The sequence below is a fragment of the Bos mutus genome, chromosome 14, assembly GCF_027580195.1.
Source record: "Bos mutus isolate GX-2022 chromosome 14, NWIPB_WYAK_1.1, whole genome shotgun sequence".
Taxonomy (NCBI): Eukaryota; Metazoa; Chordata; class Mammalia; order Artiodactyla; family Bovidae; genus Bos; species Bos mutus.
In genome coordinates this window covers 40,201,502-40,227,156 of record NC_091630.1, presented here as the reverse complement: position 1 = coordinate 40,227,156, position 25,655 = coordinate 40,201,502, and the positions used below count along the sequence as shown (strand labels likewise).

The following is a 25,655-nucleotide window of genomic DNA, read 5'->3' as shown; positions in this document are numbered from 1 at the left end:
TACCACCACAGTTCAAAAGCATCAATGCAGTATCCAACCCACATTTCCTGCATTGCCAAACTGACTCTTTACCACTGAGCCACCAAGGAAGCCTATATATACATATATACATATATATATATATATAAAAATATAATTTTTGTGTAGTTCCCATATTAGTGAAAACAGTGACAGATTTTATTTTCTTGGGCTTCAAAACCATTGTGGACGGTGACCACAGCCACAAAGTTAAAAAATAAAAAGCTATGAAACATCTATAAAGCATATTAAAAAGAAGAGATATCATTTTGATGACAAAAATCCATTTGGCCAAAGCTATGGTTTTTCCAGTAGTCATGTATGGATATGAGAGCTGGACTATAAATAAAGAAGGCTGAGTGCCAAAGAACTGATGCTTTTGAACTGTGGTGCTGGAGAAGACTCTTAAGAATCCCTTGGACTGCAAGGAGATCAAACCAGTCAATACTAAAGGAAATCGACACTGAATATTCATTGGAAAGACTGATGCTGAAGCTGAAACTCCAGTCCTTTGACCACCTGAGGCAAAGAGCCAATTCATTGGAAAACACCCTGATGCTGGGAAAGATTGAAAGCAAAAGGAGAAGGGAACAACAGAGGATGACATGACTAGATAGCATCACTGACTTAATGGACATGAATTTGAGCAAACTCTGGGAGATAGTTAAGGACAGCAGAGCCTGACATGCTGCAGTCCCGGGGTCTCAAGGAGTCAGATAGGACTTAGCCACTAACAACAATATGCTAGTGCATTTTCTGCTAGCTAAACTCTGATGCAAAACCACTAGAGGGAGATCAAACATCATTTCCTTTTCTTTGCTTGTTCTGGTTGCTAACATTATTTATATAACAAGAGTCGGACACAACTGAGCGACTCAACTGAACTGAACTGAACGTCGTATAAATGTTTCACTATGAATTAATTTATCGGTGTTCCTGAAGATTTTCCTTCCAAGCTACTAGAAATGTTTGAACAAAGCTGAATCCAATAAAATTAGTCACAAGAAGTTTAAATACTTTCAAAACCCTATTTTGTTTAGTCTTAAAGCATTTGATTAAACAGTTGCAATCATCTTAAAATCTGCATCGGGTCAAATGTGAACCATGAATTGTTTATTCCACCAGAAGTGGATTTTTCATTCACTCTAGGTTTATGCATTACATAAATTAACCACAAGTTTGGAAATAAAAATGTTAACATGAAAACAATGAGGCTTAGGAACATTTTCTAGCATTTCAAAATTTATGTGCTAACATGAAGATTTTTGTTGTTATTGTTTAGTCGCTAAGTCATGTTCAAGTCCTCTGCAACCCCATGGACTGTGGCCCACCAGGCTCCTCTGTTCATGGAATTTCCCAGGCAAGAATATTGGAGTGGGTTGGCATTTCCTTCTCCAGGGGCTCTTCCTGAGCCAGGATTCGAACCCACATCTCCAGCTTGGCAGGTGTACTCATTACCACTGAGCCACCTAGAAAGCCCTATGTTAAGTATAATAAACTATAATAAACCGTCTGCTTTAAGAAAATCAACTGGTCAGTGCACAAATGAATTTTTGTTTTATTCTAATTTTGACTGAATTTCATCTTGAGAAACTTTAATTATATATTAACATTCACATATTGAGGGCTTTTCACATGACTCAGTGGTAAAGAAATAGCCTGCCAATGCAGGAGACCCAGGAGACATGGACTCAATCCCTATGTTGGGAAAATTCTCTGGAGAAGGAAATGGCAAACCATTCCAATATTCTTGCCTGGAAAACCCCATAGACAGGGAAGGCTGGCAGGCTACATCCATGGGGTTGCAAAGCGTCAGACATGACTTAGTGACTGAACACACATGCAATCACATATAGATAAATTATGCTTTTATTTACAAAGAAGCAGTTGTAGTAGTTTTGAATCTCAAAGGTCTAAAGTTATTAAAAAGAAATTTGGGAAAATATAGATTAAATTATCTATTGACATTTCTGAAACAATAGGCAACTATGCAATAAAAAAGCCTTTTATTTACAGAAATAGAATGAATATTTAAATCAAGGACAACAGAAAGAGAAATGTTTAAAAAAAATAAAAGTACTTATCAGTCAATTCTCCCAGTCTTTGAATCATGGAAACAGGCTGTTATAAATAAGCAAGCCAATGCTATCCTCTAATTTTCCAGACAGGGTATGCTTCTGGAGTCAAACCACTGGGCTTTGAAATCAAGCTCTGCCACTTGCTAATTGTGTGACCTGGAAAAACTAGTTAACTTCTTTAAACCACAGTTGGGAGAATAAAGAGTTTCTCTCTCATGGGATTGCTCAGTGGATTAGCTGAGACACACTGTATGACACATTAAGCACCATCCTTGGCACAGAGCTCTGACTCAATAAATGTAGAATTACTATTATGTGAGAAGCTCTGCATCTTGATGAACAAGTTGGACAAAATGCATCATTTTCTCAGTGTTCCTAGTATTGTCTCACAGACTGATTAATTCCTGTTATAAATCATCCCTCCTCTCCTATATATCATATAGATCAGGGGTCCCCACTTCCAGGATCTAATGCCTGATAATCTGAGATGGAGCTGATGTAATAGTAATAGAAATAAAGTGCACAGTAAAGGTAACACGTTTGAAAAATCACAAAACCATTCTCTACTCCCTGGTCCATGGAAGAACTGTTTCCCACAAAACAGGTCCCTGGTGCCAAAAAGGTTGGGGACCGCTGATATAGATAATTTATTCCTCCCTTAGCTTTCAAATTCTCCCATTCAGGTTCTTCAAAATACACCGTTTCAAGGACTTTGGACAACTGAACTCAACAAAATTTCTGGGATCATAAAATAGAATTGTAATGATTATAAACCTACACTTAAGTTCTGGCTCTATGCTGCAGTCAATGATAGATTAAAATAAAATACAAAACTATGGTCTCTATCCTGGAAGATGAGAATGAATTAGAGTAGCTGATGGGGGGAGACAGGACAGGAGGAGAGGGGAAAGCGGGGAGGAAATTAAATTCCTGGTTTTTTAAGCCAGCTAGTTTGTAATATACTTACAGCAGCCATAGGAAATTGATATGGAAGGACTTCCTTTCAAATCACCATAGTTACCAAGAAAGAATACATAGATGATTACAGCTGGAAAACTGAATGATTTAGGTAAGAAGTGTGTGTACCCTCTGTAGCAGAGAAGAACAAATCTGACCCCGTATTGGATGGAATACTTTAGCTCCAATCTCTGTGCTCTATTGCCTGTCCTTAGTCATGCTGGTCTATACCTTTGTAAAAGAATGTTGCCTATAGCCTGAAACATACAGCCTTATCTCAAGGCTCTGCCTCCCAGTTTGACCTTTGAAGTATAACACTTCATTCTTACAGAGATAAGAAGCTGCAGAAGAGAGAATAACATTTTTCTCTGTTAACAGGAATGTCGTCATGACCAGGCCTATGCAGACAGCTGCTCTTGCAAAGTATGACCACATCTCCTCCAGGGTTTGACCAGCACCAAAAAGTTGCAACAACTAGTTACAGCCTCTCCCCTTTCAGTATAAAAGATTTCTAACCCTGATAAGGTGGTTCTTCTGGATCCTAACCCACCATCTCCTCTGCTGGATTTTGGAATAAAGTCACTAATCCTTTTTCCAGAAACTTGGCTCAATTTACTGGCCTGTTTCGTGGTGAGAAATACAAGCTTGGACTCAGTGACATGAGGGGTGATAATCTTTGCAACTGAAAGATGATCTAATTGAAGTGTCAGTGACAGTTGAGTTTTCAAGGTGCTCCTAGATTTTCTTTGGTTATATTTTTATGTTTGCTGTTGGTGACACACAACAGGTGAAATTGTGATTTAACTTTCACAGTTTAAGGTATTGATTTCCTCAACTGTTTTTTTTTCTCTCTCTCTCTCAGTTCTATCACATTTCTTTTTTTTTTTAATTTTTCTTTTTTTTAAATTTTATTTTATTTTTAAACTTTACAAATTGTATTAGTTTTGCCAAATGTCAAAATGAATCCGCCACAGGTATACATGTGTTCCCCATCCTGAACCCTCCTCCCTCCTCCCTCCCCATACCATCCCTCCAGGTCGTCCCAGTGCACTAGCCCCAAGCATCCAGTATCGTGCATCAAACCTGGACTGGCAACTCGTTTCATACATGATATTATACATGTTTCAATGCCATTCTCCCAAATCTTCCCACCCTCTCCCTCTGCAACAGAGTCCGTAAGACTGTTCTATACATCAGTGTCTCTTTTATATTTGTCCTGTCCCCTCCTCTCACAAGTGTAGAAATGGTGGTAAATGTGTTTCCTAATGAACCTACGACGTTATGCTTTTCAGTCCTGTGTGCTAAAAATATAGACAACTACTCTGAATTCTCATTAACTTCAAGAAAAAATAGAAATTGATGTTTACATGAATCTAATAATTATAAATTAGTATGGGCCAGGCATTCTGTTAGATATGTTCACGTATTATGTGATTTACTCTTCACCACACTTGGGAGAGATGGGAATGGCTGCCCACTCCAGTATTCTTGCCTGGAGAATTCCATAGATAGAGGGGCCTGGCGGGTTACAGTCCATGGATTGCAAAGAATCAGACAAGACTGAGTAACTTTCACTTTTCACTTCCTTGAACCCAACCTTAGGAATTTGGCTCAGCCTTAAGGTATTATTAATAATACTTGAGTTTAGCATTGTACTGCCCAGTGTAGCAAGAAATCAAACTGTGGCTAGGTAAGCCTTTGACAAGATGTTTTTGGATGGACCAAAAACCTACCCAGAGTTATTCCTTTCATAAATGGCTACAGAATACTACTAGGATCACAAAATGTGATGTCTTTGGATGGTGTGGATCCTATACTTAACATAAAATTCTTGTTTTTTGAAAGAAGAAACTGAGGGCAGAGTTTGTTCAATGATTTACTCAAGAATTACATAGTTAATTAGTAATTCAACTTGGATTAGATTTACTGGAATTCAGAAGGAACAAGATCACTGATGTTGAACATCTTGGCAAACACTTCTTAAAAGTCAAGTCTGGATTACTCCAGAAGAATCTTGCTTTTATAACAAAATTTTTACTAAAAATTTTTATAAAATATTTGAGTTGTAATAGAAGAGCCTAAGTAACAAGAGACCCCAAATGTAACCACTAGAAATTAAAATGTTATCAAGTTATTATCAAGAAGTTATTCACATAATTTTGTTCCTTCAAACATTTAAAAATGAATTCTTATTCCAACATTTTGTCAAATGGTCAACAACTAGGTCTGTTACACTGCTAGAAGAAGCAACAAGTTCATCTTGGACCTAACCTCTGCCTGCTTCCTAGTTATTAATTGTTACTCTCTAATTAATGAAGTAAATAAAGAAATTGCAACTGTCACAATTTTTAAAAATATACATGCAGTCAAACATTTTTCTTTTTTGTTTAGTGTACAGTTCTTTGGTTTTTAACACACATAAAGATTCATGGAAAAAGCAAGAGAGTTCCAGAAAAACATCTATTTCTGCTTTATTGACTATGCCAAAGCCTTTGACTGTGTGGATCACAATAAACTGTGGAAAATTCTGAAAGAGATGGGAATACCAGACCACCTGACCTGCCTCTTGAGAAACTTATATTCAGGTCAGGAAGCAACAGTTAGAACTGGACATGGAACAACAGACTGGTTCCAAGTAGGAAAAGGAGTACATCAAGGCTGTATATTTTCACTCTGCTTATTTAAGTTATATGCAGAGTACATCATGAGAAACGCTGAGCTGGAAGAAGCACAAGCTGGAATCAAGATTTCCAGGAGAAATATCAATAATCTCAGATATGCAGATGACATCACCCTTATGGAAGAAAGTGAAGAGGAACTAAAAAGCCTCTTGATGAAAGTGAAAGAGGAGAGTGAAAAAGTTGGCTTAAAGTTCAATATTCAGAAAGCTAAGATCATGGCATCTGGTTCCATCACTTCATGGGAAATAGATGGGGAAACTGTGGAAACAGCATCAGACTTTATTTTTGGGGCTCCAAAATCACTGCAGATGGTGATTGCAGCCAATTAAAAGGCACTTACTCCTTGGAAGGAAATTATGACCAACCTAGATAGCATACTGAAAAGCAGAGACATTACTTTGCCAACAAAGGTCCATCTAGTCAAGGCAATGGTTTTTCCAGTGGTCACGTATGGATGTCAGAGTTGGACTGTGAAGAAAGCTGAGCACCAAAGAATTGATGCTTTTGAACTGTGGTGTTGGAGAAGACTCTTGAGAGTCCCTTGGATTGCAAGGAGATCCGACCAGTCCATCCTAAAGGAGATCAGTCCTGGGTGTTCATTGGAAGGACTGATGCTGAAGCTGAAACTCCAATACTTTGGCCACCTCATGTGAAGAGTTGACTCATTTGAAAAGACCCTGATGCCTGGAGGGATTGAGGGGAGGAGGAGAAGGGGACGACAGAGGATGAGATGGCTGGATGGCATCACTGACTCAATGGATGTGAGTTTGAGTGAACTCTGGGAGTTGGTGATGGACAGGGAGGCCTGGCGTGCTGTCATTCATGGGGTTGCAAAGAATCGGACACGACTGAGCGACTGAACTGAACTGAAAGATTCATGTAACCACCATACAGAACATCTCCATCACCACAAAATACTCCCTTTTGCCACTCCTTTATAGTTATACACTCTTCCCCCACTCACTCTTACTGCAGAGCAACCACTAATATGTTTTCTGTTTCTGTAGAATTAGCTCCTCTATGTAATATAAATGAACTAAATAGAATAAAACCTTTTGAAACTGACTTCTTTCACTCAGCATAATGCCTTTGAGTGCGTTCATGTTATTGAGTTGTTAATGTTGAGCTATTCATGTTGTAACAATTGTTGTTCTTTTATATTGCTGAATAATATTCCATTTTATTGTTGTATGAGCAGTTTGCTTATATATTCTGTCAAAAACTTCTTCCTAGCATTTGGAAATTATGAATAAAACTGCTAGAAAATTCATGTGTAGGATTTTATATGAACAAAGTTTTTTATTTATCTAGAACAAATACTTAGGAGTGGGGTTGCTAGGGTCAAATGGTTAAATTCATATTCAATATTATAAGTTACTGCCTAACCTTTTTCAGAGTTACTAGAGCACTTTACATTTAGATCAACAAAATAGGAGACTTTCCACTTGCTCTGTTTCCATTCCCGTCCTTAGTATTGTCTTTCTGTTAGTTTACGTTTTAGCCATTCCAAGGAATATGTAAGATTGTGTTGGAGAAGGCGATGGCACCCCACTCCAGTACTTTTGCCTGGAAAATCCCATGGACAGAGGAGCCTGGTAGGCTGCAGTCCATGGGGTCGCTAGAGTCGGATATGATGGAGCAACTTCACTTTCATTTTTCACTTTCATGCATTGGAGAGGGCAATGGCAACCCACTCCAGTTGTTCTTGCCTGGAGAATCCCATGGACGGGGAAGCCTGGTGGGCTTCCATCTGTGGGGTTGCACAGAGTCGGACACGACTGAAGCGACTTAGCAGCAGCAGCAGCAGCAAGATTGTGTAGTGGTATTTCATCATGGCTTGATTTTGCTTTTGCCCCATGGGCTATTCAGAAATATATTATTTAATTTCCAGGTATTGGGGGATTTTCCATATAACTTTAAAAAGTTAATTTCTACTTTAATCTCTTTAAGGCAAAGATATGCTTTGATTTCTTTAATTCTTTCAAGATTTTTAATGTTATCATCTATTATAGTATATACTCCATTTATCCTGAAAAGAATTATTATATCTGCTATTCTTGACAGAGAAGGCAATGGCACCCCACTCCAGTACTCTTGCCTGGAAAATCCCATGGACAGAGGAGCCTGGAAGGCTACAGTCCATGGGGTCACTGAGGGTCAGACACAACTGAGCGACTTCCCTTTCACTTTTCACATTCATGCATCGGAGAAGGAAATGGCAACCCACTCCGGTGTTCCTGCCTGGAGAATCCCAGGGACTGGGGAGCCTGGTGGGCTGCCATCTATGGGGTCACACAGAGTCGGACACGACTGAAGTGACTTAGCAGCAGCAGCAGCAGCTATTCTTGAATGGAGTATCTACAAATGTCAATTAGTTCCAGCTGATTGCTCATTAGCATTCTTGATGACTGTTTTGTCTATCTGGTCTGTGAAATTAACAGAAGTTGAAATCTCCAACCCTAATTTTTAATATATCTATTTTCCTTTCAGTTTATTAATATTTGTTTCATGCATTTTGAAGTGCTTCTATTAGTTACATAATCTAATTATCATGTGTTCTTGATGAACTGACCCTTTAAATAATTATGTAATGACACTCAATTTCTTGTACTTTTCCTTGCTGTGAAGTCTACTTTGCTTGTTGTCAATATAATACTCAAGTTTTTTGTGATTAGTGTTTGCTGGTTTACCTTTTCCCATCCTTTTACTTTTAAACTAACAATCATTCTATTTAAAGTGGATTTCCTGTAAGATTTTCAGTGGTTTCATTATGATTTCTTTTGCTTCCTTCTTCTAAAATGTCCATTTGACTCTTTTTTATAGCTTCTATTTCTCTCCTGTGATTTTCTATTGTTTCTTTTTCAATAGTACTTTCCCTTATTTCTTGGGACATGGTTAGCTGCTTTAAAGCCTTCAATTATTTTCAGCATCTAGTTCCTTTCAGAGTTGGTGTCTGTTGAGTGACATTTTCCTTATAATTTCTCAAAATGTCCTGTGTTTTTTATGTTGAGTAATTTTGAACTTTAATCTCTCCATTCTACCATCCATTTCTGGTGGCTAAACTGGTGGCAGGTGGATAGAGAGGAAAAAACACAAAAGCAATAAAGATTCTCTTCACACTCTTTCAACCACAGTCCCTCTAGTCAGAGATCAGAATTCTCCTCCTTGAGAGGTGTAAGTGCTTTCCAGGCCCCTGCTACTGCCCTGCCCCCACGGGCTGTAGTTTTAGGACTGGGGCTCACCTGAAGGCAAGATTAAGACAGAAAAAGTGTCCCTACCCTCTCTATCCTATTTCATGATAGTTTCCCCTTCTCACCTCTCAAACCAGAAAAATAATACTTCTCTTTGCTATTTTTTTGGACCATGCTGGTATGCTCTGCTGATATTTGGGCTCCTTCAGCTTCAGGTCAGAAAGTGAAAAAACAAAAATGAAACCAGGAAACCCACCACCAAGTTGTTCATACTTCAAGCATACTCCAAGTAGTACCTTTCTTTTTTACTCTTCCTGGCAGCCATAAAGTTTTCTTAGTCGTCAGATAGATGTTCCACGCCTTCAGTCCAGAGCTTTTGGTTGCATTCAGTGGCAAAGTCAGGGTGGACTATCCTTACTCTATCTTAATCAGTATTAGAGGCTCTTCAAAATGTATTAAATCAGAATAAAGGTACATGGTAAGAGAGATGACCATGTATGATTTATTAAATTTTATGAATGAATATGAATTTTTTTGTTTTAAGACATTCCATTTAAGTTAACAACTTATTACTTAAAACATTAGTGAAGATTATGAACTGTGTTGGCTAACAACTGAAGTATCTATAAACAAATCTATGAGATAATACAGAACAAAGTGTGCCTTGATTCAAGTTCATAATTTCAGCCAACACTTATTAACACTAGGATTAATAAGATACTAGGAAGTGGTGGCTTAGACAGTAAAGCGTCTGTCTACAACACAAGAGACTGGGGTTCGATCCCTGGGTCGGGAAGATCCCCTGGAGAAGGAAATGGCAACCCACTCTACTATCCTTCCCTGGAAAATCCCAGGAACGGAGGAGCCTGGTAGGCTACAGTCCATGGGCTCACAAAGAGTCGGACACGACTGAGCGACTTCGTGACTTCACTTTCACTTTACTGTGTACTAAGTGCTTTACCTAAACTTCCACATTCAATCTGCATGATAATTCATGAGTTAGCTACTATTATCCATATCTTGTAAGTGTGAAATGAGTGGCTTAGAGGAACTTGATGTATTTTTCAAGGAAACAAAGGTACAAATCCAGGTTTGTGGTGCAGGAGTAGATAGGCAAACTTTTTCTTCAAGAGCGAGGTAGTAAATATTTTAGGCTGGTCAGGCCATGTAATCTCTATTGTAAATACTCAACTCTGACACGTTGAGTGTCAGCCAGAAAATATTATCCATAAACGGTCACTGACTTTATTACCTTCTGAGCTTTCAAATAATGCTCTTTAATATCAGTACAAAGTTCCATTGAAAGTTGATATCTAGTAAGCAGCCAAATAAAATTTCTGCCTTAAGAAACTGAGAAATAGTAAAGACAATGTAAAGAAGAGAAAAAAGTGAATTCAACCTGTCTTTCCATAGAGAAAACATTTAACCTAATTCTCTTATAAGTTTTCCTAAGTCCTATTATTTCAGTAATATTCATATCTAATCCTATCAATTTATACATTTTAAGTGTCCTGCAACTCATAAAATATATTAAACTTTGCCATATTACTGTGTCTTCTCCTGTGTTTATCCTTTTACTTAGAAAACAATGTATTATATTTCATTCAATTTTATATTGCATATTCCTATAAGTTAATGTAAAATGTCTAGGTAGGTGATGACACTGCTGTTTAAGAGTGAACAATTACACTGAAAGGTAAAATGTCTTATAGATCATTTGGATATTTTGAAGGTTATACCCAGATGTACATCTAAACTATAAAGAGTAGATACTTATCCTTTTGTTTTTAAAATTTGAAGAAATTAATTATTTTATTTAAAATAGAAATTTCCAATGATAAAAATGCTATTAATTTACAATGTGGCTCAGATATCTGTTTTAATTTCACTTGTTTAGTCACTCAGTTTAGTCCCTCAATCGTGTCTGACTCTTGCAACCCCATGGATTACAGCACACCAGGCTTTTCTGTCCATCAGGAACTCCTAGAGCTTGCTCAACTCATGTCCATCATATCAGTAATGCCATCGAACCATCTCATCCTCTGTCGTCCCCTTCTTGCCCTGCCTTCAATCTTTCCCAGCATCAGGGACTTTTCCAATGAGTCGGTTCTTTGCGTCAGGTGGCCAAAGTACTGGAGTTTCAGCATCAGTCCTTCCAATGAACACCCAAGACTGATCTCCTTTAGGATGGACTGGTTGGATCTCCTTGCAGTCCAAGGGACTTTCAAGAGTCTTCTCCAACACCACAGTTCAAAAGCATCAATTCTTCTGCACTTAGCTTTCCTTATAGTCCAACTCTCACATCCATACATGACTACTGGAAAAACCATAGCTTTGACTAGACAGACCTTTGTTGGCAAAGTAATGTCTCTGCTTTTTAATATGATGTCTATGTTGATCATAGCTTTTCTGCCAAGGAACGAGTGTCTTTTAATTTCATGGCTGCAATCACCATCTTCAGTGATTTTGGAGCCCCTATCCCAAATAAAGCTTGTCACTGTTTCCATTGTTTTCCCATCTATTTGCCATGAAGTGATGGGACCAGATGCCATGATCTTAGTTTTCTGAATGTTGAGTTTTAAGCCAGCTTTTTCACTCTCCTCTTTCACTTTCATCAAGAGACTCTTCAGTTCCTCTTCACTTTCTGCCATAAGGGTGGTGTCATCTGTATATCTGAGGTTATTGTTATTTATCCCAGAAATCTTGATTCTAGCTTGTTTAGTAAGTTTGCTAAAAACTGTTATTTAAAAACCAAACTTTAATAGCTACTGTATATCTAAATTGGAGAGACTTGGAGAAGACTCTTCAACTATACCTTTAATATTTTAGTTTCTAAATTTTCTAACAAAACCTTGTGATTTCAGTATTATTTTCTTTTTTAGTGCTTATGAAAATTAAAAAGAATTTATTATAGTACACTTGATTTATAATGTTGTAAAGAAGTTCAGGTATACAGTAAAGTAATTCAGTTATTCATATATATAAATGTTTATTTTTTAAACATTCTCTTCTATTATAGGTTATTATTACAAGATGTTGAGTATATCTCCCTGTGCTACACAGTAGGTCCATTTTGGTTATCTAGTTTATATATAGTAATGTGTGTATTTTAATGCCAAACTCAAATTATTATACTAAGAAAGCCAGAGAAAGACAAATTTGTGGAATCTAAAAAAAAAAAAAGGATACAAATGAACTTATTTACAAAAGAGAAACAGACTCATAGATGTAGAAAATGAACGAGATTACCAAGTGGGGGAAGAGGGATAAATTAGAGATAAATTCAGTGCATTATTCTTAAGACTATGTATATGTGCTCAGTCATGTCTGAATCTGTGACTGTAGCCCGACAGACTCCTTTGTCCATGGAATTTTCCAAGCAAGAATACTGGAGTGGGTGGCCATTTCCTACTCCAGGCAATCTTCCCGACCCAAGGATTGAACCCACATCCTCTGCATTGGCAAGCAGATTCTTTACCACTGTGCGAAATCTACCATATTATACGTGCAGATGTTTGGAATGGGAATGGAATACAGCGATTTAAAGGAAAGAGTCTGACTTCCACAAAGTACCAAGGATAAAGTTAATTTCAGCAGAACTAGGTCCATAAAGTCAATATGACCAAGAAAATATACATTCTATAAATTGGCAATAGTCTTGGCCTTCCCACAAAAAAAGAAAAAAAAATTCAATTTAAGTAAACTTCCAAAGGAAAGAATGACCTTGAATAAATCAATTCTTTTCTAAAGCTGTGTAGTAAACACTGTGATGCTGCTGCAGTTTTTAGCCAGATTTCACAAAATTCCTGAGCAAAGTGCTCATTATTCAGTTAGGGCACAAGAAGTAATTTTGAAATTTCTTCCTGTTTTGATCTCTAAGGAAATGCTATAAAGTATTTGCTGTGAAGATGTTAAATCATGTGTAAAGGAAACAAATTTTAAAAATTATAAAAAAATTAAATTCCTCTTTTCATTTTTGCATTTCTAAGATTCATCTGTAAGTATTTAAACTTCATTTTAAATTTTGAAATATATTTTACTTTACTTTAAATGTCTTAGCTACATTGTTACTACTAGGGTATTTTTGGAAGTCTGCATTTTAATGTGCCTTAAGGTTGAATCTTATGTTTTAAAAAGGTGATGAAATTTACCCACCAATCTTGTGATAATTAACTCAGTAAGACCTCATTATCTTTATTCTATAAACTCCCAAATACACATGGTTTGACTTGTTAGTTAATAAGTACCAACACTTTTACGATTTCATATCTTGCCACAGAAACATCTGCAAAAAATTCAATGACTTTAACAATTCCTTTCTAAACAGCAATACAAACTGAAGTTTACTTTGACAAATACATCTTGTATATTATAGAAAATGTCATATTTAGTTTTATTTTTCATTTTGTAAAACTTCTCATCATTATAAATTAACAAATGTATATTTTTGTTTCCAATTAACATCTTTGCCAATTTCCCTTTTCTTTCATTAGAATTTTTATTCTTCTAATCCTCCAAACTAGTTATCTTTATTTTCTGATTTGAGTTTTGTTCTCATGTCCTACCATAAAGTGCTTTTATAATTCAATTTTAGGAGAAAGTTTCCTGAAGGATCAAAATATATCTTAGTATCTGATAAAGAGATCATGTGATTCAGTTTATTTCTTCTCAGTTGGCATTAACCTTTACTATTAGAAAGTCATGGAGTTTACAGTGCCATACATACTGTATGTCACATTTTATTTTTTAATATTAAATAGCACATTGGAAAATATGCTGCTATAGACTGAATTGTGTCTCTCTCATCCCCAAATTCATGTATTGAGCCTGAACCCCACAGTGTAACTATATTTTGGATGTAGGAGGCAATTATGGTTAAATGAAGTCCTAAGTGTGGGGCCCTACCCCAATATTATTGGTGGCCTTCTAAGAAGAGGAATAGAGAGATCTTTTTCTTTCTGCTGTGTTCTTACACAGCAAGAAGCTGGCATTTGTCAGCCATGAAAAGTGTCTTCACCTGAATTCTCCAGCTATCCCAATCTCAAACTCCAGCCTCCAAAACTGTGAGAAGATTATGGTATTTGGTTGCAGCAGCCTGAGATGACTGACATAATACTTATACTATAGAGTCCCACAAAGCTTTATTATAGCTCTACAATGGAGTTATTGGACATTAGCCCAGGTAATAATAAAGTGACACTTTGTTTTATATTTTGCTACTATTTTTCATGTATAATCTACTTAAGGTAGCCCAGTGGTGGCTGGAATAATGGACGAGGGAAGATTCATAAACTTGTGTCCTATAGAGTGATAATATCAAATGTCATAAAACCACATCCTTGAATCTACCAACACTGTTACCAGCAATATGTGGAACCATTATCATATTACGCTTAGGTCATTTCAGTGTCCTTCCAAGAGATCACCTTGCTCACTGTCTTTACCAGATATAGTCATCTTAAATTACACTTTAAAAAATATTTAATCCTGTTCAAAAATCATCAAGGCTGAAGATTCTTCACTGTCTATGAAGTAAATTTTAATCTGAGACCCTAGCACTCATGATCCTCTGTAATCTGGGCTCAATTTAAGTTTCCTACATATAATATTAATAAATACTCAGTAAATACTTGTCTAATAAATTTTCCATCCTCAACAGGTTCTCACTCTCCCCTGAACTTGTATTGTCATTCCTGCTTTTATGACCTTGGCTCATCCTGTAATCAACTGCCTACCCAAAATACCTGTCATAATCCTACCCATCTTAAAAGAACAAATACAAAATACATTTACTACGATCCATTTTCCAATTCCAAACCATAGGAATATTCTCTTCCTATAACTCCTCTGCCTTTTTGACCTAAATTTTTAATTCTAGCATAGTACATATTCTGTATGTAAGCATATAACCCTAGCATTAAAAAAAATATATTATTGCCTCATCTAGATTGTAAACTTCTGTAGGACTTTAATTCTTAGTACCTCAGTTCAGTTCAGTTCAGTCGCTCAGATGTGTCTGATGCTTAGTGACCCCATGGACTGCAGCACGCCAGGCCTCCCCTTCCATCACCAACTCCTGGAGTTTACTCAAATTCATATTGAGTCGGTGATGCCATCCAACCATCTCATCCTCTGTTGTCCCCTTCTCCTCCTGCCCTCAATCTTTCCCAGCATCAGGGTCTTTTCCAATGAGTCAGCTCTTTGCATCAGGTGGCCAAAGTATTGCAGTTTCAGCATCAGTCCTTCCAATGAATATTCAGGAGTGATTTCCTTTAGGATGGACTGGTTGGATCTCCTTTCGGTCCAAGGGACTTTCAAGAGTCTTCTCCAACATCACAGTTCAAAAGCATCAATTCTTCAGCACTCAGCTTTCTTTGTAGTCCAACTCTCACATCCATACATGACTACTGGAAAAACCATAGCTTTGACTAGACAGAACTTTGTTGGCAAAGTAATGTCTCCACTTTTTAATATGCTGTCTAGGTTGGTCATAACTTTTCTTCCAAGCAAGCAAGCATTTTTTAATTTCATGGCTATAGTCACCATCTGCAGTGATTTTGGAGCCTAAGAAAATAAAAGTCTGTCACTGTTTCCACTGTTTCCCCATCTATTTGCCATGAAGTGATGGGACCAGATGCCATTATTTTAGTTTTCTGAATGTTGAGTTTTAAGCCAGCTTTTTCACTCTCCTCTTTCACTTTCATCAAGAGACTCTTTAGTTCTTCTTCACTTTCTGCCAAACGGGTGGTGTCATCTGTATATCTGAGGTTATTGTTATTTCTCCCAGAAATCTTGATTTCAGCTTGTGCTTCCTCCAGCCCAGCGTTTCTCATGATGTATTCTGCATATAAGTTAAATAAGCAGGGTGACAATATACATACTCCTTTCCCTATTTGGAACCAGTCTGTTGTTCCATGTCCAGTTCTAACTGTTGCTTCCTGACATGCATATAGATTTCTCAAGAGGCAGATCAGGTGGTCTGGTATTCCCATCTCTTGAACAATTTTCCAGAGTTTGTTGTGATCCACACAGTCAAAGGCTTTTGCATAGTCAATAAAGCAGAAATAGATGTTTCTCTGGAACTCTCTTACCTTTTTGATGATCCAACGGATGTTGACAATTTGATCTCTGGTTTCTCTGCCTTTTCTAAATCCAGCTTGAGCATCTAGAAGTTCACAGTTCACGTACTGTTGAAGCCTGGAGAATTTTAAGCATCGCTTTACTAGCATGTGAGATGAGAAGAATTGTGCAGCAGTTTGAGTGTTCTTTGGCATTGCCTTTCTTTGGGATTGGAATAAAAACTGATCTTTTCCAGTCCTGTGGCCATTGCTAAGTTTTCCAAATTTGCTGGCATATTGAGTGCAGCACTTTCACAGCATCATCTTAGTACCTAGAATTCTTCATTAATCTTTCCCTGGAAACTCAGCCTGAAATAAGCTGTCTACTTTGACTAGTTCTTATTTTCTATAGACTTCATTTATCCCTAGATTATATCCAATATGTTATTTGCTATTTGCCATATATTATTATTATTACTATAGCCTTCATAGGTTCTTGCTCAGTGAAATAGAATTTAAGTTCCTTGAAGTCACAGGCTTTTATTCTTACAATGTCTAGAACTGCAGTATGTAAAAATTTGTATATAAAGAGACACAAAGGGCAAAGGACCAGAAGTCAGAAGACCTGGGTTCTAGTCCACGGTTTAGTTAACTAACCATCCATGTTGGGCAGTCTTTTAATAAACCTTTCTGGGTTATTTTTAGAGTAAGATTGTTGTGGGAGATTGTTAAGATATTTTATAGATTTATTTTCTGATATTTGGGCCACAGTTTGCCTCTTTCTATGGTGTCCAAATTGAGACACAAAGAGAAGCATCTACCTCTGAAAAGAGGATAGGAACAAAGGAGAACTCTGACATTTGGAAGCTGTCAGTGGGATATCTGAATTGAGTCAGGGTTATATAAAGGTTTGAATTCTTTCAGAGCGTATTTTTGGTTTTACTTTGCTGCTTTCCAGGTGTTGATTACTCAACCACCTGGGCAAGCCTAGTATATTAATTAGGGTTCTCCAGAGAACAGAGCCAATAGGATTATATCTATATCTATAGAAAGGGAGAAAGAGATAGAGACTGATTGATTTTAAATAACTGGCTCCTGTGATTGCACAAGCTTGGCAAGTTTAAAATTTTTAGGTCCTTTATTGCACAAGCTTGGCAAGTTTAAAATTTTTAGGTTCTTTTAGGCTGGAGACCCAGGGTAGAATTACAGGTTGGATCCAACAGCACTCTGCTGCCAGATTCCTTCTAAGGGAAGGTAAACTTTCAACTGATGGGATTGAAGCCCACCCTCATTATGGAGCTGTTGTTGCTAAGTCCTGTCCAACTCTTTGCAACCCCATGAACTGCAGCAGTCCAGGCTACCCTGTCCTTCTTTGTTTCCCAGAGTCTGCTCAAATTCATGTTCTTTGAGTCAGAGGGCAATTATGGAGGGCAATTTGCTTTACTAAAAAATCACCAATTTAAATGTTAATTTCATCCAGAAAACACCTTCGTAGTACATCTAGAATAATACTTGACCTCGCCAAATTGACACATTAAACTAACCATCACACATGGATCCTGTCATTGAAGAAAATAAAGAATAATTCAGATGACTTCCACTTATTTCATTCCATGGACAGTTTATCAGTCCTCTCTTTCGTGATCTGAGAGAGAACATAAATCTAGTGCTTTCCCTTTTGTCATTCTCATCAGACTTAGTGTCCTTACTTAGAAAAAGCAGTTATGCTACAGTCATGTATCTCAAGTTAGAGAATCTATTTACATATTCTAATCCTGCCACTTCCCTGGTGGCTCAGTAGTAAAGAATCTGCTTGCAATGCAGGAGATGCAGGTTCAATCCATGGGTCAGGGAGATCCCTTGGAGAAGGAAATGGCAACCTACTCCAGTATTCTTGCCTGGAAAATCCTATGGATAGAGGAGCCTGGTAGGCTGCAGTCCATGGGGTCTCAAACAGTCGGACATGACAACGACTAAACAGCAAGAATCACCATGACCTGCCACTTGCTCACTATAAATTTTAAAAGGTCACTTACTCTAGTTGACTCTCCATTTCTTTGAAATGAAAATCAAAAGGATAAGGCAGGTTATGAGGATCACATGAAACTATATGGGAAATGGTTTTCATATGGTCTTCATATTAACTATAACCATTGTGTATTAAATAAATACTCTCTGCCCACCTTGAGTCAAAGGTTAACTTGTGTTACCCCAGAGTCAGTCAGTCACTGGCTGTGGGTTGCCTCCCTAATGGTGAGACCATAGCCTCTCAGGGGAAGAAAGTAGCCATGGGTTATCAGCCAACATAATTAACAAGTGGGGCTGGGTATACCTTCCGGTATAAAGGGAATCTAAGAACAGGGCAACAATAACCTTTAGTACAAAGGGCCAGTGGTGTTCATAAAAAGAACAGAAGCACTGCAAAGGTGTTCAGGGCTTTCTGACTCCTCAAGTCAGACTTACTAACACCTATATAGTCTTTTACATAATTCAAATGCTCTGAAAACTGCTTCTCCTTAATCTATAAAAATTAAATTCCTATGAATACTAATATCTTGTTATATGGAATTTCTCTTTCTTATATAAGTTTTATTATGTTTTGAAAACAGAACCAGAAGAGATTCTTATTTCTGTTTTGTTGATTATCTGTCAGCTGCTAAGAAACATAAATGTGAATCAGATCAGATCAGTTGCTCAGTCGTGTCCGACTCTTTGCGACCCCATGAATTGCAGCACGCCAGGCCTCCCTGTCCATCACCAACTCCCGGAGCTCACTGAGACTCACGTCCATCGAGTCAGTGATGCCATCCAGCCATCTCATCCTCTGTCGGAATAGGCTTAAGCAATTCTGTTTCTTGGAAACAGCAAGCAAACAATTGTTGGATTTATACGATAAAATTAGGTCAACAATATACTCAACTTATACTTTTGAAATGCATTCTAAGGAAAAAGTAAGTAAACAGAATAATGTACTTTCATTGTAAAACTGTAAAAAGCAACTTCTCTAGAAAGATACGTCTGCACAAGTGGGCATTTGTATAAATAGTTAAAGGCAGATAATTCTAATAACAAGTGTATCCACTTGTTAATGAAAATTAGAGCTTTAGTTTTTTACTTTTACCTGTTAATTCTTAAGGCAAAACCAAGTGATCAATTATATTAATAATTAGCATGTTTTTATAGGGTGAATTCGTAAATAGTTGTTTCTATTAAAAGGCAGCTGCAGAAACTAGAGGATCTAATAATTGTTTTAAGAAACAGAGCCATAAAGCTTTTAAAATCGTAAAGGAGTGCCAAGGTATTCATTTAGGTGATTTAAAAATTTTCCTTCTTTGTTCTTAGTATAAATATTCTGACATCATCATCATTATATAATATTTGTAATACTTTACAACACTTAAAGGAAACTGCTTTAAAAGTTGTGAGAAGCTGCTATGATTAATAATAAAGCAAGGGGGAAAGGACTCAATATTTTTCTTTTTCTTCTGTTTTTCTTCCTTTAGGTGGGAAAAGGAGCATCTAAAAATACTTTGCTTTCCTGGCAACAAAGGGCAAAACTGGATAAAGCTGAAATTCACAAAGTCTCAAAATGTTCTGGGCATTGGTTCCTATTTGAATTTTTAGAGTTACCTCATAACTTAAAAGACACTAGAAAAAAATGTTGTTGTCGTCTCTACTCTGAATTTAAATTGTCTCCATTTTCTTAGGATTAGGTTTGGCTACACTCAGAAAATCATGTAAACAAATACCCTCATAATCTAGAGGTGAAGAGAACTTGCATAAAACCTCAAGTGCACATTTCATAAAGCAAATATATTGATGGACTTGACAAAATTAAAGTTAAGGATTTCTATTCAAATGACAGGCATCATAGACAAAGATATCCAATATTTGACAATCTAGAAAAATATTTTTGAACTAATCAAAATTAGCAAGAGCTTAAAATCTAAAATATACTAAGAAACTTACAAATCCGTAACAAAAAGATGAGAATCACAACATAAAATAGGGATGCATGTGTGCATGCTCAGTGAATAAGTCATGTCCAACTCTTTGTGAGCTCATGCACTGTAACCTACCAGGCTCCTCTGTCCATGGGCTTTCCCAGGCAAGAATACTGGACTGGGTTGCCATTTCCCATTCCAGAGGATCTTCCTGACCAGGACTTGAACCCTTGTCTCCTGCATTGACATGTGGATTCCTTACCACTGAGCCACCAGGGAAACCTCATAAAACAGTGATTAAATTAGACAATTCCTTGAAAATCAAATATGAATTACAAATATATGAATACAAATTATTCATATATTTATATAATTATATAATATTCATATATTTGTAAGACAAATATTTGTGTTACAAATATATGAATACAATTACAAATATATGAATACAATTATAAATATATGAATACAGTTACAAATATATGAATTACAAATATATGAAGAGATTCCCAATTCTTGATTCTCAGTAGACTGGCAAAAATTAGACCTAAGCCAGTATTAAATAGACACAGGAAGATGGGTACTCTTTAAACAGTGCTGGTGGCAGGATACACTGGGTACAGACATTGCAAAGAACAATCTGGGCATACTTACTGGAAATGAAGGTGATCCAGCAATCCACTATTCCAGGGATGCATCCCAGAGGAACTTGATCCCAGGTTCATAAGGGGACAGTCACAAAGATGTTCATTGTAACTGCAAGTTAGAGGAAGCTGGGTGCCTATCACTGCTGGAAGGAATAAATAAAATGTGGTATATGTATTCGGTAAAATACATTTCAGCACTTGGAAGCAATAAACTAGTGTTTTATATAGTAGCATAGGCGAATCTCTAAATGAATGTTTATTTAGAACCAATTACTTTTATAAGTTGGACCTCAACTTAATAGTCCATTGAATATATTGTCCTCTATTGCTCTGTATTATGTCTTGCTCAGGCTTCCTCTACTAGATGTTATCTTCCTGGAAACCAAAGAGACTTCTTCGGAGCTCCCTGTTGTGCCTAGAACAGTGTTACACATGTAGGAGTATCTCAATATGAATTTGAATTAATAGATTTTAATTTCAGATTTGGAATGATGGTGGCCGGAGATGGAGAGATGTGATCATAATTGAAGGTTTAAAAAAATTCATTCTTTTGCAGCTAGGAATTAGTTTTGAAAGTGGAGGAGAGCAGAGAATCCTGAAAGAAATGGAGTTCTTTATAGAACTAGAGGAGAAAGAAGTAGAATAATCACTTTCACACTGTGAATGGAGTAACCCTCCAATCAATGAAGGCAATAAAGTCTGCCTTAGGATCTTCTTTTCTCCTTTTCTTAATGTTTTCTTGTTCAGTACTATAACTATGTCCCTGAACACATAAAACTTTTTGTTTTACTTCAGTCTAAAAATAAAACTAAATAAACTAATAAGAGCTAACTCAGAATATGGTTCTTTAATCTAGTCATTTCTCCCCAGATTTAAGAAAAAATACGTCCCTTTTGTTTTTGATGAAAATTATCATTTTCGTTATGGTTGCTAAATGTATAAATAAATTTTTATTTATTAAATTGTGGTGGGTCAGTGGGTATATAAATTGAGATTCAGAATCTCATTCAGCTGTATTCTGAAAAGGATTTGAATGAGGGCCAAAGGATATCTCTGAAAGGGGAATTGATCTTTGTGTAAGATCCAACAGGAAGTTGGAGCTTTGAAACAAGAAGATATATGTAGCTTGCTCAGCTCTTTGGAAGGTGCAAATGAGATGTGGATGGACTCCGGGGAATGGTGGTTGAAGGGAAAGTAATGTGAAGTGGAAAGAATCAGGGATATGATGTAATCAGACAAGGGTGCAGTATCTATTTCAGCTACTTAGTAGTTTTGTAATCTGGATAGAGTCAGTAAACATCTCTGAACCTTTGTTTTCTTTATTTTATGATAGGGATATGGGAAGACCTTTAATTCACACTCCTCTATGAATGTTATCATTAGCTTAAAAGATCACTGGCAAGATAAAAAAAATTATGAATGATAAAAGATTTGGAACATAGAGGAGAGACTGAGCTTTGTTCATTTTAATGACTGGCTCGAAATGAAAAGGGCCTGAAGCACAGTAGGTACTCAACAAATATTTGTTAAATGAATATGTCACAGAAAAATGGAGTAGATCAAGAAAAAGAAAAGCCAGAAGAGTGCATTAAGACCAAAGAGAATTTTGGGCCAGGCACGTAAGGAGGCAGAGGAAGGAAAGGCAGATAAGAAATTGTCTTCTTCACCCAGGGGTCAAAACCAGGGAAAGCTGAAGAAGCCAGGGTAGATAAGAGTGTTGAGAGAACATTACTCCTAAAGATTGGCAGGCACATTTTAGAGAGTTAAGATTCACAGTAGCTATACCTACACAAATACACCTTGAATAACCAATCTGAATTATCTGAATTTACATTTAAGTAATTAGAAAGCAAGATGAGGAGGAGGTGAGGAGTCATGAAATCATCCATTACAGGTGGAATCAGACAGACTAGAATTTAAATCCAAGTTAATGTAGCTCAGCTGGTAGAGAATCTGCCTGCAATGCAGGAGAATCTGGTTCTATTTCTGGGTCGGGAGGATCTGGTGGAGAAGGTAATGGCTACCCATTCCAGTATTTTGGTCTGGAGAATTCCATGGGGTCACAAAGAGTCAGACACGACTGAGCAACTTTCACTTTCACCATTCACTAAGAGCATAAATATTAGCAAAAATTTCATCTCTGAGACTTCTAGAAATTCAAGAATTCTAAAAGATGAAAATTATATCTACTTTGTAGAGTTGTTTTGAAGATTAGATAAGTGTCTATATGAAAAGGACCTAAAACATGCCTGATATAATTTTTCAAAATCATTACTATTACCATTATTATTGTTTTTACTGTAGCAGATGTTGTTACTGTATTGTTGTTACTGTAGCAGTTATACCCAATAGGGTGTGTATCAGCCAATTCCATTTGTGACTTGACTTCAGTTCAAGAACTTGTGATTTGTAAAGTAAGTAAGTTTTTTCTCTATTTTGGGGCTTTTTCCAATGGTGGTTTTTCCTTTTTAGTGCTCGTTTAAAGCACTCCCATCCCCCACCCCTCCCGATTCTAACTTTAGTCTTAGCAGCACCAAAGGACCTTTCCCCACTCACTCCCCGGTGACTAAATGGCAGGCAAGGCTGTGAGCTGGCCAATTAGGCCTAGGATCTCAAATCTCAGAGGAATCAAAGAACCAGAGCAGAACTAGGGGGAGGGGAGGAGTTGAGACAGGCATGTCTCAAGAGTCCATATCAGAGATAGACTGCACCACATTCACACATACTAAAATCACCTTCCCCAAAAGAGATGGTGTAGTCCTCAGGTGCTTGTTCGTGTCTGCGTGCTAAGTTGCTTCAGTTGTGTCCAACTCTTTGCCACCTGTATTGCTGATCCTGTTCCTGCACTGGTTGTCTCTCTGTTCACACTGTTTGCATTGTTTGCTGAACCCAGGGTAGGCAAGGGGCCAGCTGAGGCTGGAAGGAGACTCGAGGAGCCATGGAACTGCAGACAGGTTTATTCTCGCCTGTCTGGCAAGGTAGCCATATCACAGTCTCTCTCCTGGCTGACTCAGCAGCCATAGCAACAGCCACAACATAACCATAATGAAGCCATAACAGAGTCATAACATAAACTCATGTAACATAACCATGACGTTTCTCCAATGTAGCCCCAGTGCAGCAGCAACCAGGGCTTTCATGTTGAAGCTCGCACAGGCCCACCACACAAAGTAGCCCAAAGTGAGTACCTCCTGAAGCAAACGCGCAGTGCTATATGTGATTTCGGCTGTTACATAATCATGCAAAACCATTGTTTATAGAACATGGGTGAGAAGGCCCTGAGAACATGGGGCGAGAGAGCCTAACTGGCACCATCTTGTTAATTTCCCACACCACCCGATGGACTGTAGCCTGCCAGGCTCCTCTGTCCATGGGATTCTCCAGGCATGAATACTGGAGTGGGTTGCTGTGCCCTGCTCCAAGAGATCTTCCAGACCCAGGGATCGAATCAGAGTCTCTTATGTCTCCTGCTTGGCAGTTGGGTTCTTTACCACTAGCACCACCTGGGAAGCCCCATGTACTCAGATTACTCCATTATAAGGCATTCTTAGATGGAGAATAGAACTTTTGCTTCATAAAGGCTTCTGGTTTGTAAGTTACATACTTTTATAAGCAGACAAACTTTAGATATGATGTCAACATTTTGCAACTGAACGGAGTAATAGGAGAAGGAGAAGGCAATGGCACCCAACTCCAGTACTCTTGCCTGGAAAATCCCATGGACGGAGAAGCCTGGTAGCCTCCAGTCCATGGGGTCGCTAAGAGTCAGACACGACTGAGCGACTTCACTTTCATGCATTGGAGAAGGAAATGGCAACCTACTCCAGTGTTCTTGCCTGGAGAATCCCAGGGACGGAGGAGCCTGGTGGGCTGCCGTCTATGGGGCCGCACAGAGTCAGATACGACTGAAGCGACTCAGCAGCAGCATGTAAGATTTGTTACGGAAATTACACTAATACTGACAAATTGCCAAGACGTATACTAGAGTTAGCCAATGAGATGGCTTATTACCGCTAAATCAAATTTTCAAAGACATTTAGTTCTGGGGAAATGTGTTAGATTGTTAAGCAGAGGTTTTAGCTAGTTTTGCAGTTACCTTCATCCCAAGAGGTTTTGACAGAAACAGGCTTCCATCTGTCATATATAGATTAGTTTCGCCCCTAAACTCCCTGATCAAACCTAGTTTTATGTACCTCCTCAGTTGGGGCGCCGACCGACTACTTTAGTTCCAAGTCTGGGGCCCGGGAAGGCCAAAAGTAGCCGAAGAGGAAGGCAGCTCTGGGTTTCACTTTAATTTTCGGCCCAAGCTTTTCTGCTGAGGAAATTGTTTCTGAGGGCCGAGAGAAATCTCAGTTCTACAATTCCAGATAGAAAGTACGATTTCTGTAGGAAAACGGTCAGAAGACTCACATATCCGTGTGTGCAGAGAAAAGTTTAGGAAATACACTCCGGTGAAATGTGACTACACAGCGGGGAATGGAGAGGGTGCTGCTCAAGAGTGTGTAAGACGCGGGGTTTGTTTGCGTGTTTGCTTCAAGTCCTCAGAGAGGGATAGATGGCAATTCAGAATTGCACTTGATTGAGGGACTGCTGATGGGAACCCTGAGGTGCTGAGATATTCTAAACAAAAGGCTAAGACGTGAGAAAAACAAGGCGAGAGTCGAACAAAGGCCGCCGTACGGCGGCAAGATACAACCGAATGCGTTGCAGACTCACCGGAGAAGCGCTACTGAAGCGCGGACGTGGGCTGCCTCCGCGCATCGGCGGCAGGAGGCGGGCCACCTCGAGGCCCCGCCCCTTCGTAACTCCCCGCCCCTCCCGCGCCGGACCAATGGGAGCTCGGAATATTAGCAGGTGGGAGGCGCGGCCGGGTTGCTACAGCCGGAGCTGGGCGGCGGCGGCGGTGGCGGGTGCAGCTCAAGGAGTCTGGTGGATCTCGAAGCGTTGGCGCAATGGAGGGACTGGAAGGTGAGGAGAAGAAAGGATGTGGGCGGGGCGCCTGGGGGTCGGGTGGCGGGGGAAGGGTCTACCCTGGACCTCCGTACCGGGGAGGCAAGGGCAGATTCCATAGCGGTGGACCC

The 25,655-nt window shown here is 38.2% G+C and overlaps 1 protein-coding gene and 1 long non-coding RNA gene across 5 annotated transcripts in view; one reads left to right on the top strand and one right to left on the bottom strand.

Annotated features, from left to right (window-relative positions):
- Positions 1 to 25,331, bottom strand: part of LOC138990693 (uncharacterized) — a 59,051-nt gene extending 33,720 nt beyond the window's left edge. Inside the window, exons 1-2 of one of the 2 annotated variants that reach the window (XR_011466756.1) lie at positions 25,291 to 25,331; positions 20,582 to 20,714 (exon numbers count right to left, since the gene is read on the bottom strand). This is a non-coding gene — a long non-coding RNA (uncharacterized lncRNA). Of the gene's footprint in view, positions 1 to 20,581; positions 20,718 to 25,290 lie in introns of both variants that reach the window. The other variant, XR_011466755.1, reaches the window with a different exon arrangement.
- Positions 25,332 to 25,420: 89 nt separating this feature from the next.
- ZC2HC1A (zinc finger C2HC-type containing 1A) overlaps positions 25,421 to 25,655 on the top strand; it is an 80,532-nt gene continuing 80,297 nt past the window's right edge. For all 3 annotated transcript variants that reach the window (XM_070382214.1, XM_070382213.1, XM_070382212.1), the window contains exon 1: positions 25,421 to 25,542. In XM_070382214.1, the coding sequence (XP_070238315.1) occupies positions 25,527 to 25,542 (16 nt within the window). In that variant the 5' untranslated portion in view covers positions 25,421 to 25,526. The remainder of the gene's footprint in view (positions 25,543 to 25,655) is intronic.